General features: G+C 39.8%; 1 protein-coding gene across 1 annotated transcript; it reads left to right on the forward strand.

The window, feature by feature from the left end:
* The first annotated feature begins 9,570 nt into the window (after positions 1-9,570).
* LOC102710045 (TPD1 protein homolog 1-like) lies at positions 9,571-10,334 on the forward strand. The gene is made up of 2 exons (XM_006659946.1): positions 9,571-9,637; positions 10,021-10,334. Exons 1-2 carry the CDS (start codon positions 9,571-9,573, stop codon positions 10,332-10,334), a joined length of 381 nt encoding a protein of 126 aa, XP_006660009.1.
* The last annotated feature ends 2,990 nt before the right edge of the window (positions 10,335-13,324 follow it).

Below are 13,324 nucleotides of genomic sequence, written 5' to 3' on the forward strand. Positions count from 1 at the left end.
TAACTTTGTTCTTGTTAACCAGGGATAACTCGATTAGAGTTAGGCCTAGGTTAATGCTCAGCCATGCTTAGAACAAGTAGCTCATGGGATCACAGTTAATCATTACTAGTTCTGAATAGCTGTTAATTGTAATTCATTATCCGGTACGGGTTAATTTTAACTAAAATATTGATAATGGTGGGCTGTGGGTGCATGGTTTTGAGAGTCGCACCCATGGCAATTAAGGACCGGTTCACAGGAAACCCTGGAAGTAATTTAGTGCTAACCACATGTTAAATGGGTAAGGTGGGATTTGAAGCATGGCTTTGAACGATTTGATGTACCAAGGCAAGGGTAGGCGTGATGGAGTATGGACGGGTAATCATGGTGTAACGAAAGCCTCTGCTACTTCCGGATCTACCAAGGCACAAGAGGGGACTGCCCGACTTGGTGTAAAGGAGGGGGTGAAAACTGAAGAGCGGTGCGATTAAATAGGGAGGGTTATGTGACGGGTCCTATCACGGTCTCCTTTTCGGTATGCCATGGTGGTATGTCGGTGCACGTTCAAGTGTAGTGGAGTCGTGTCTTGTGGGTACAGTAGTACACCTTTGATCAGAGTATAATCTATTCGAATAGCCGTGCCCACGGTTACAGGCGGACTCTCAGCTTTACTGTGATTAGTTGAACCTTTAATGACTTGGGTAAACTGGCTTTTACTTGGAACTACTGCAACGTGGTGTAACGTTGAATAGTGGTTAGGCATGTCGCAACATGGTGTAACGTTGGACAGTGTTGTGGTATTTTACAACTGTTATTTATTCAATCTTTTATTTGTTTAATTAATTTTATTCAATTTAATCTCTGTTATTCATTTAAATGCTGCTTTATTGCAACTAACCGTAGTCTATCCTTGATGATCCCTATACATCATTTATTGCTCTCTTTTCCATGCTGCTTGTTGAGTACGGTGGTTTGTACTCAGCCTTGCTCAATTTCCCCCTTCAGAGTTAGAAGTTGAGTCCGATGGAGGTGACTCTGAGGAGTGAGCTAGTCTGCCGTCGAAGCGTTGCCTGTGGACTGGAGCCATACCCGCTGGAGCTAGTCTACCCTACCTTTTCGCTACAATTTCGTTAGAATAAGTGTTATTTTCAGTTGTTTGTAAGAACGATGGTTATGTAATCAACATTGTCTATTTGTGTACCCTAGCTGGTCCTGGACAGGGATTTTTATACACAATTAAGTTTAGAAATCCGTGTGAGAAATTTCTGGGCGTGACACCCTTCCCCGCCTCTAGCGCCGCCGGCGGACTTGGCGGCCTCTTCCCCCCTCCAGTGCCACTGGCTGGCCCTTCCCCACCTCCAGCGCCGATGCCGACCTCTTCCCCGCCTCCAGCATCGAATGGGCTTGAGTTGGCACTCGTTGACGATTCCATGGAGGACATAGTGCCGATAGCAATTGCTGCTTCATCCATGGAGAATCGGCCACTCCTCATTTGCAAAGCTTTATGTTACTACATTTTCTATAACATCGGTTTTATAGTAAAACTATATTCTAATACAGTGATTAGAGTATTGTTACAAATTATGCAAGAATTTATAATGGCAATAGTTTGATACTACAGCTAGTTTATTTATTATTACTATTTAGTTGTGTGTTCGATGCCTTATTTCGTTTGTTATGTGTGGATCCGAAGAATGGATACATATTCTATGTTCATTCTCACAATGAGAATTATGCGCAATGGCAGTAGGTTTGACGGTGAGTAGGTGTTTGAATGGCCAATTGACTCTGACACTACTAATTTCAAAGATTTTGTTCATGATATTTGTGAGAAGTATCCGTGGGGGATTGATGAAAGTGTTACTGTACAGTTGTTGACGCTGAAAACAACGATCAACGGTCACACACGTAGGCCTGAGAATCAATCTTAGACCATTGCAGTGCAGGACCTAATTCTTAAAAATACTGGACGTGCCAGTCAGTTTGATCCTGTAACTAACAAGATATAACACAGAAAACAGTTAACCTTGAAATCGCTATCGGCCGAATAGCCGATACCGTCCCAGGACCCTAGCCAATAGACTAGATGATCGGTTTCTCAGGAATTTTATTATAACAATTATAAATATGCCTAATCGGCTGAGTCAGAAGTAGGATAAACACCGAGCAGCCTAATCAATCAACTAATATTAAAAGATTGGACCGAACCGAGATAGTCTTAAGATTAATCAGTCGATCGGACTATCGCAGAGCATCACACATGAGATCAACAGCCGATATGAGAGACAAACTGGGGTGCTATGCTAATTATTAATATGAAACAATAACGACTAACAACATATGCATACTTATACCAGACTAGAAGATCGAATCTAATCAAGACAGTACAGATCTAGGCACAACCATACATGATATTAGCGGAATATTGTAGCATGCAAATAACGAGATAGAAAACCGACGTAATCCATCAATTAATCCATTAAACTCAACCGATCGGACAAACTTCTATGGACAGATCATACCAAACGTACATAGATCAGACCTAACCGAGACAGTACGTAGTTTCGCATGATATAACCATAGAAACATGAAGATTAGTGAGTTTAACTAAATAATCAGTGAATTACTCAAGATAATGTTGGCTAAAACTCCAGCGATAAGCCTCTACGAATCCCGAACCCAATCCAGCAACGCGGACATAGTAAACCAGATTGATCGGACTGAACCGAGACTGAACTAGGCCAACTGGAACAACATTACCAGGTTGAATTCACAGAGACTTGAACAAGCACTAATACTACTTCAAACTTAAAGTAGATCAAAGCAGTAGTAGATCTCAGCCCGCCGATCAACCAAGCAGAAGATCAGACTTAACCGAGACAGTTCTGTCTTAATTGATCGACGGGTTTTGACGAACTAGAACTTACATTGCGAAGCTGACAAACCCCACGCCGAAAGCTCAAGCAAGTTGAAGGGCTGAGGCGATGCGCCAAGTTAGATTGATCTGGAGATAATTTACAAGGACCGCGGGCACCTATATTTATAGCCTCGGGAAATAACTAACCTAACCGGATAAGAATTTGATACTACCTACTTTTACATTATCTGGACTCTAATTAAATAACAGAATCCTAAACAAACTTCAAGATAACTCCTAATTAATCTACACGGACTCACAGTTAAATACCGAACCTATTTCCGAACTTTGGGCCCAATCGGACTCTTACTCCTGTCCGATCCGGACTCTATCGGCTGCAAACACAACGCACCCAGTTTCCTCCCTTTAGCCGATTCAAGCCTTCTTATCCGATTCGGTCTTCAACCGTGTTTCAACTTGTAACGACTATTTGCAAAAATCGGTCATTAACAACAGTACAATCATAGCACTTTGAATCAGCTTTGCAAAATTTGTTGTGATCAAGATTTGATGACAATGTTTAAGTGTTTTGAAAAAAGTAAAACTGGTGATGTGGTTATCCCAATTAATGGCCCAAGTCACAAGTCGAACATTTCTGGAAAGCCATGTATACATGCGTTGGCATTCATTACGTCGGTGAGGGGTTTGCATATAGACTCATTTGTGCATGAATGTTATAGTGTAGCCAAGTTTGTAGCTGCATATGCGCCACGCATCCCTGGTCTTACTGAGATGTCTCAATGGCCAACAAGTAGACATGACTTCTTTCTTTATCCACCAATACTAAGGAGACCTAGGAATAGAAGGTGCAAGGGTGGAGCTGAAGGGAAGGGCTCTAGTAAACGTAGGTCAGGGAGCTAAAAATATCCTATTTGTCACAACTTTGGTCACAGATGGCAGACATGCAAAGAAGCTGATCCAGATGCAAAGGAAGCATATGCTCTTTCAGCAAAACAAAGGTATTTCCTTCCTCTATTTCTATTCAACTTTTACTGCATTGCTATAATTATTCTGAAATCTATTGACCTAGACAAAAGAGAAAGAAAGCAACACCATCAGCTTCAAGTAGTTGTGTTGGCAATGCCTCATCACCTGCATCTTTGTATGGCCCACCAAGGTACCAACTTGTACTTCCTGACTTTGAGTTTCAAGTACTTCTTAGCACTTATTTTTTTTTATTTCCTTGCAGCAAAAAGAAGAGATTAGATGCACATGATAGCTCTAGTTCCAATTTAATTGCTTCTGTGCATGCAAATGTGACATCAGTAAGGTACACTCCACAAATGCTTCAATTCCATTTTAATATCATTCCATGTAGCCATTGTGTTTTGCATATTCCAACTAAACAATTCTAACTTTCAATCAACTAATTCTCATGTATCTCAACTGGACCAAATCAACCACCAGTGCTATCTGCCCCCTTTCCTAAAACAGAAGCAAGCACTACATCTCCTAAGGGAAGAGCCAAGGGGAAGACTAACCCCAAACGGTAGCACAAGACAGTTCTTCTATGTCAACTAGAAGCAAGAAGAAATTGTCATCAACTAGTCTATCCATGTCAACTAGAAGCAAAAAGAAATTAATAGCTTAATGTACTTGTCTGTGGTTTCTAGTCATGTAAAATGTTTTTTAACTTCTGAACTACTTAAGATCCACTTTTAAGTCTAGTAATGTTGAACTTGGATTCTGTACCACTACATGCATTGCTATATTTTGCACCATTATGTGAAATTAACTCTGTGCTTTGAGATCTCCTGTGCTTTTATGCACCTTATTGTTACTATGTTTACTATGTTCAGTTGCAACTATACAATTGACTTATTATACATAATTTATATTTAAAATATATTCTCATCATTTTCTTAAATTTTACATTGTTTACTCAGAATTTTATATTTAAAATATATTCTCATATTTTTATATTTAATATATAAATTTTAAAATATATTCTCATAATTTTATAGTTAAAATATAAATTTGAAAATATATTCTCAATTCTCAGAAATTTATTTAAAATATAAATTTTTAAATAATATTCTTAGTTCTCAGAATTTTATCTTTAAAATATAAATTTTAAAATATATTCTCAGAATTCTATATTTAAAATATAAATTTTAAAATCTATTCTCAATTCTTAGAATTTTATCTTAAAAATATAAATTTTCAAATATACTCTCAAAATTCTATATTTAAAATATAAATTACAAAATATATTCTCATAATTCAATATTTAAAATATAAATTTTAAAATATATTCCAAGTTCTCAGAATTTTATATTTAAAATAAAAATTGACATGTAATGTTGATTATTAGCACTATCATCATCTCACTGTCACAGATGACAATCTCAGATGGCAAACGGCAGCTATGCTAGTAGCAAATGTTACGGGGGCAAATTCGTCCTTTCTGTAGTTCTAATAGAGGCTAACAGCCAAACTGCTACCGTTAGGGGTATGACATAGAGATTCAGCAAAATAGAGGGCATATTGTAGAACTTGGTAAACTCAGTGGCATATCGTTGAAAGGTGATAAACTCAGTGGCACACAGTGGATTTTCTCAAAAAAATAAATGAATGAAGCAATATATATATATATATATATATATATATATATATATATATATATATATATATATATATATATATATATATATATATATATATATATATATATTCCCACAACCCCGACACACATATATATCACTCCATACATTATTTAAACACACACACACACACATATATATATATATATATATGAAACCACCCGTGAAGTCCTAGGGAGATAGCCTAGAGGGGGTGAATAGGCGACCTGAAAAAAAAAATCTTTTGAATTGTAGCGGTTAGTAGGGCCAGACCATCCGAGCTCAGGGGCTGGACTGTCCGGTCGGGGTCCTCGGGTTGAACCGAGACCTCTGACCGGACTGTCCGGGTATGAACATCGGACTGTCCGGTCAGTGAAAGGGGGGACTTTTCAGTCCTTCTTTCTTGGTGGAGTTCCTGTGAACGTGTAGTGTATGTGTGTTGAAAATGAACTCAGGAAGAACACGGGAATAACAAAAAACACCAAGGAAAGAACAAATATGGACACGAGAGATTTTTACCCGAAGTTTGGATCCTTCGATCCTACTCTCCGTTGAGGCACTCCACTGAGCGGGATCTCTCTCGATCCTTTTTCTCTCTTGGCTTCTTCACACAAGATCGACACGGGTCTCCGAATTCACTCCTGGGCACTAACAAGTCCTTGATCGACCACCAAGGTCAAGATCAACCTCTTGCCTAGCCCTAAGATGCAATTCGCTCTACCCGATAACCTTCTAAGAAGAAGCACAAGAATCCACTAGAGAACTTGCCTTTTTCCTTACGGAGGTTAGACGCCAACCTTCACAAACTTGATCCCGGGCGATCCACAATGCTTGGAGGCTCACGGGTGACGCCTATCCGTCTAGGAGCTAAAACTCCAAGAGTAATAGGCCTCCACGTCTCCACATGCATCCATTTGGTCACTTAAGATCACCTGATCACTCTCTTGAAGGCTCAAGAACTCTCAATGTCACTCACTAATTCCTCTCAACACAACCTAGGCTAAATTCTCTGTTTAATCACTCTAGGAGGTGTTGGGATTGGTGGGGGAGGCTTGGAGAGGGTTAGAACCAGCCTAGGAACCCTATAGTTTGAATTGGAAGCCTCATCAATGGCTAGAATCCCGAGGTGGATTATATAGTGTTGTCAAACGTCAGCTAGCCGTTGGATAAAGTTACATGGGCTGGACCGTCCGGCCTTAGGGGCCGAACCGTCCGGCCCACACTTGGGTTCTGGCTGCTGCTAGTGGTTGGACTGTTCGGTCCAGGCTCTCTGGAAATTTCTGTCCTAGCCTCTAACACTCACTTAATCACTCATGGATGCATGTGTTGACTAGGTGACTCCTCTTAATAGTACGGATTTTCCTATGACTTAAAGCGAAAAAGAAAAACGTCTTTCCAAAGCTTCAAATCCGTTCGCTTTTCATCTTACGGGTCACTTCTAGTTTAACTTGAACCTTTCGCATTAGAGCGTAAGTTAAACTTCACTTTTATTCTCTGGAATCACAAACAGTTAGCGCACACATGTTTTGACTATGATTGTCATTAATCATCCAAAACCCGCTTTAGGGGCTAGATGCACTTTCAACCCGCACCATTGCACTACACATATATCAACTGCAGTACACATATCGTCTTTTTTTTGCAAGAATTTGTATCTAAGGGAAAAAAACTAATAATACTCCTTTATGCAGCACTGAAATTGGAGTAAGATATTCAGGTTGCCTAAATAAATTAAATCTTGGAACAAGGACTAAAACAAAAGGACTCATACTATATGGAAAAAAACCTCGAGCAACGGGATCAGAAAAGAGGGTGGATCTAGTTCGCTCACCAGAAATATCCATGTTTGTGGTGTGTGTGGGAGAGCGAAAGCTCCGGTAATCATCATCGCTGGTAGCCACTGCTTCTTCTTCCGCTTTCCCATGGCGATGTTGGTGTCGATGTCCTCCTCTTCTTCTTCTGCCTGACGATGCTAGTGCGCATGCAGGTGGAGTGGCAGCACATGAACGGGTAGAGGCGCATGTGCAAGTGGGCGGCGTGATTGTGCATAGACAGCGTGCTTGTGGAAGGGTGGCGTACTGGTAGAGGCGGTGTGCGTGCGTGATATTTAAAGTCAAAACCAGTTTGTGATTAAGCAATCCTAAAGCTGGATGTCTTTCATGTCATCTTTGACGGGCCATAATTATGGCTCATCATGGATAACTCATCCGTGACGAACACTAGTTTTGGCCCTTCACGGATGACTTATCTTTGATGGACCATAGTTATGGCCCGTCACAGATAACACTCATCCGTGACAGACCCTTAGTTTGGTCCTTCATGAATGAGTATCATCGGTGGCGGGTGCTGATTTTAGCTCTTCACGGATGAGTCGTGTCGAGCGTAAATTTGGGCCTGACACATGTTATCAGTGACAGGCCAAACCAAATAGAGTCATCTAGGACCGCTCCTATTTTGGCCCATCTCAGATAAGTGTGGGCGCGACGGTTTGTTGAGGTTCCATTATGGATAGTCCGTCAAATTTGTTAGGTTGTGTAGTAGTGGTACGTGTAAAGATAGTTCAGGATAAGTATCAGTACTTATCTAATATGGATAGCCCAAGATGCATACTGTGTTGTTAACCTTGCATGTGCTCGTTCATATTTTCCACGGATCTGGCCTCCCAGTTAGTCGCACAACAAGTCTGGAGTCCAACGAGGTTGCTTACTTGCTTGGGTTGCGAAATTAGACAATTAGAAATTTGAAATTATGAGCAGCCAATTTTTTTCAATGATTACAGTATATATTACAGGAACGGATGCATCATGCACGCGTAAGTATGAATTCCAAACCAATCCAATTAATGTAAACAAATAAAGTTTTAGGGATAATAGATCAAAATGTAGGATTTAACGTGAAAAACTCCTCAACGGTCAAGAGAAAAAACCCTCTAAGCACTAGTATTAGACTAGAACTAGTATATTTGATGCATAATGAAACAAACCTCTCGTTCAATTTAAATCCTTATAAATACGAGCCAGAAGAAAATGTATCTAAAATCCCAAGGATAGGTAAGCACCTTGAACACCTACTGGGTTAGACGATGCTTGGACTTAGTATTGGAAAATGACTTCGTGAGTATATATGTAGGATTGTCTTCTATGTGTATCTTTCATACAGTACCTTGCCTTTGAGTAACAATATCACTAATAAAGTTGTGTTTAATATCAATGTGCTTGGTCTTGGCATGAAACATGTCGTTCTTGGTCAAACAAATAACACTCTGGCATCACAATAATCAATATTAGTGTCCTGTTGAATACTAAGTTCAAAAACCATACATCACAACCAAATAACCTCCTTGAGTAGCTGAAATATATTGTCTTAGTGGAAATTTTTTGCCCTGGAAATACGAACAAATCTTATCCGAACCTGCCATATACTGAAATTGATCATGCCATTAAACTTTTCAATGTCTAATTTGATAAAAGATTTCAAGAAAAATTGCAGACGGAGAATACAATAGGTTGAAGAAAAAAAACGTAATCTTCATGGTGCAGTAGCCGTATACGCGTAGGAAAAATCACCGGAAATTGCTTCTCACTCGAACGAATGCTGCTCTTTTCCTTTTTTTTTTTACTCCTCATGAACCGTGCGAGAATCGAGATAAAGTAGTACTACCGCGCTAGCCGATGCTGCTGCTTGTAGTTTAAATCGGTCATACACATTGGTCAAAAATTAAATCATTAAATACTCAAAATGTACAAATAGAAATTAATAAAGATGTTGTTAATTATAGACCTGATTCCTTGCTAAATAACTCCGGAATTAGAGGTGAGACGATGTGACAATAAAAACATTTTCTGCATATCAATTCCCTCTAATTAAGGCTTACTAAACTATACAAAAATCATCCTACATGTTGGGGATAATGCAAATCCAAGTTATAAATGCATTGCAAATCTATAGCTTAGTCACAGAGCTATCCTGGCGCACATAGGTCTATAAAATCCACAGCCTGGAGATGAAGCATATGCACAATCGCCATACGGCATACACATATATACGAGAGAGAGGCAGCCAGCTATAGCTCCCAGTAAACTGCTAGTCGAAATGGATCATCAGGTCAAGCTACTAATGATCTTGTTTGCCTGCTTGTTAGCTTCCATTAGCATCAAAGGTATGTGTATGCAGATCTTGCACTTTTCTGATTTTTTGAGGTATGGGAATAGTTTATATATATATATATATATATATATATATATATATATATATATATATATATATATATATATATATATATATATATATATATATGATCGATTTGAGATATGGAAAATCGTAATAAGCATTTGCCTAGTTTCGTGAATTTACTGATCGGTGTAGTGGTTATGTTTGTGCTCGATCTGTATCAACAAGTCATTTTCTTTTGTCCGAAGAAAATGACTCTCAATTGAAGTAGTATAATTGTAAAAAAGTTATTTGCAAAAAGTTCAAAAATATTTAAACATATATATTTAAAAATTATTGGCATCAAATATAAGAAACTGAAATGAGCAGCAGGTCAAGCGGAGGGGTGCTCGCTGGACAACATCGCGGTGAGCCAGTCGGCGACGGGAGGGTGGGCCCACGGGCAGCCGGAGTACGCCGTGACGGTGAGCAACACGTGCGGGTGCCCGCAGTCGGACGTCCGGGTGGCGTGCGACGGCTTCAACACCACCCTGGCCGTCGATCCCTCCAAGCTCCGGCCAGCCGGCGGCGACCTCTGCCTCGTCAATGGCGGCACGCCGGTGGTGCAGGGCCATGACGTCACCTTCAGCTACGCGTGGAGCCCGCAGTTCAAGTTCACTCCGGTCTCCTCAACCCTCAACTGCTAATTAATTAATTAATTAACGTTTCCATCGATCTGACGGATATTGTGTGTGGCTCATGGATATACTTCTGTGTGAATTTGAATGATATTTAAGCGAATAATCTCGAATATTATGAAAACGTTTAATCATCCATTCTCGAGTTCTATCAAATTATTTATAGCCTCAATTCCTCGAATCTACGGTACGTGAGCGGTTGTTTATACCATATGACATCGAGCCCTTTTATGGTGTCGAGCCCTTTTAGGCCTTGTTCGGTAGGCTCATTTTCAAACTAGGCCTAAAACTGTTTCAGGCCTGGTTTGAGTGGATCCAAGTGACTTCACTCCATCTGTGGATTAAATCCACTTTTTTTCTTAATCCACCTCTTAAAAAAGTGCATTCGGTTTAAGCTGGAATGAAGCCATTCAACATATCACAAGCTCATTACAAAATTGAATTCTCTTGTCACTTGAGACTAAAAAAGAAAGCAAGGACACCACAATATCTTGCCTGAACATTCTGCTGGTCATAAGCTGATAGACAGAGTAATTACCTGAACATTCTGCTGAATGTCTTGCCTCAGGACTAGTTACGTTGGTCCAATATCATCTTCAATGGCAACAATGATTCAGCATGATTTTTCAAATGCACAATAGGGATATGCAGCAAAAAACATATGACTACAGAAAAAAACAAGGTATATGCATGCATGGCTTACAAGCCAAATTCCCCAATCACATATGACTACAGAACAAAGCCAATACTAGAATAATCCACTGATAGTGCACATGCCAATGCACCACATTTATACTGTAAAAGAAAATTCTTCTCTTCCTAAAATTCCACATGAGAATGTATCGCTCTAGTCCACCATTGATTCCTCCCAACAACATGTACACAAAGAAATCAAGTAAATCAAGTGTAAACAGCAGCGCAAAACAACATTATAAACCTGCTAAATTTCCAACTAAACAGCCAACTTTTGAAGAGTAGAACACAGCCAAAATGTGATTGATGAACTGCCCCTTTGTACCCAATGTAGGACCTGTAAGATTTTAGCAGAGGTATCCATCAAGCTTTCTGAAACATCAAACTTTCTGAAACTTCTCAATAAGAGCATTTTCTCTTTGTTCTATTTGGCATCAAAATACTATCTATTGTTTACTTATCATTCCGACAAAATACAGAAGACAAACTTATACTATCTATTGTTAACTTATCAAAATATTATCTATTGTTTACTTATCAAAACTCTAATGTGTTGTTTGCAACAAACTTATAAATAAACACGATTTATAATATAACTGTTATTATAAACAAGGTCTTTCTACTTCTTCAATTTCTGGTATTTTTGGGAGAAGAAGCTACAAGAAGACTGTGAGATATTAAGTTTGGGTAACTTGGATAATGGCTGACTGTAGGATGTTAATTTCTTCGGTCTATTGGAAAAATCAAGTGTGATGGGTTCACAATTATTTGGTGTACTGTAAAGAACTATTATGAAAATTGCACTTATTATAAACATTTTGTGTACCTTCATTTCGTTAATATCACCTGTTTGGTTTGTTTTCCTGTATATCACAAAAGCACTAACCTGGTCACTGTAGGTAACAGGTTGTATTGTGAAATACCAAGAAAATCTTATCGGTCATTTCGTTAATAACAGATTTTAATTCTAAAGCCTGAAGTATGTTTTTTTAAAAAAAACTACATATTTCTTTAACGGGTATAACGGATTTTAATTCTAATCTAAAGTATGTTTTTAAATAAAAAGAACTCCACCAGTAACGAGAAATGCTATAAGATAAAACAGAAAATTTCAGAGGAATTTTGGCAGCACAGCATGTTTAACTGAATAACAATACACAGTACAGCATCTATTTTCAGGGAAAGATGGAGCCGTGCGCGGAAGCAGCCGGGCTGCCACCGAGGCCCACGCAGATCCGCTCCCACGAAAGATGGAGCTGTGCGTCGGCGATGGGCCTCCACCTCCCCTCCTGGAGCTCCTCCACAAAGAACCCTAGCACCGACGTAAACCCTAGCGCCGGGGAGAGAAAGGAAGAAGACAGCGGAGAAGTTACCGGCGAGAAGGCAACGGAGAGCACGGACGCCGGATGGGAAGAGGCTGTCATCACCGTCGACGTTGGTGCGCCGCTGCGCTGTCTCCTCGCGTCGCCAGCCGCACGCCGTCGCCCTGCGTCCAGATTGGAGCCGGAGGGTTCGAGGTGGGGATTTGATCCGGGCTAGGAATGTGGGGAGGAAGGCCAAAACGGACCAATTTCCAATCCAGGCCGGCTGAAACGAACACCGCTTCCGGGCTAGACCTGATTTGAAAACGGGCCAATCTGATCCGGCTGGAATAGAGGCTGTTCCAGGCCGTTCCAGGCCTTACCGAACAAGACCTTACGGTTGTCCATCTTGTCTCTCTAGAGCTAAAAAGATGGAAAGATATTAACCATTGATTATAAATAATATATTTCACGAAGTGAAAAAAATAGAGCAAATTTGCTACAAGACACCAAAAGTTTGTGTTCTTTGCTACAGGACATTACAAGATCATGTTTTGGCTAGAGGTCACCGCAAAAAAAGGTAATTAGCCAATAGACATTGACAACACTATTTTATAGTTTTCAATGGTTTTAGAGAAAAAACATGGTAAAAGTACCAAAATGCCCGTGTCTCTTTTACATCGGAGATAGAGAAGAACGACAAGAACGGGCTCTCAGAGGAGGTTCGGCGGGATCTTTGCAGTGGGGGCAGAGGATGATGAAGAGGAGCCACTCTTTCTAATCTGACACCGTCATCTCAAGGACATATTTTGGTTGTGTTTTCTCTCTCCAAACCAGCAAAAATTATAAAATAATATCACTAGTGTCCAATGCTAATTACCACTTTTGTGGTGCCCATCGACCAAAACACAATCTTGCGGTGTCCTCTAGCAAAGAACGCAAACTTCGAGTGCCCTGTAACAAATTTCGCCAACAAAATATTGCTATATTCGTCAATAAATGACT

This window comes from Oryza brachyantha, chromosome 8, assembly GCF_000231095.2.
Source record: "Oryza brachyantha chromosome 8, ObraRS2, whole genome shotgun sequence".
In the NCBI taxonomy this organism is placed as follows: Eukaryota; Viridiplantae; Streptophyta; class Magnoliopsida; order Poales; family Poaceae; genus Oryza; species Oryza brachyantha.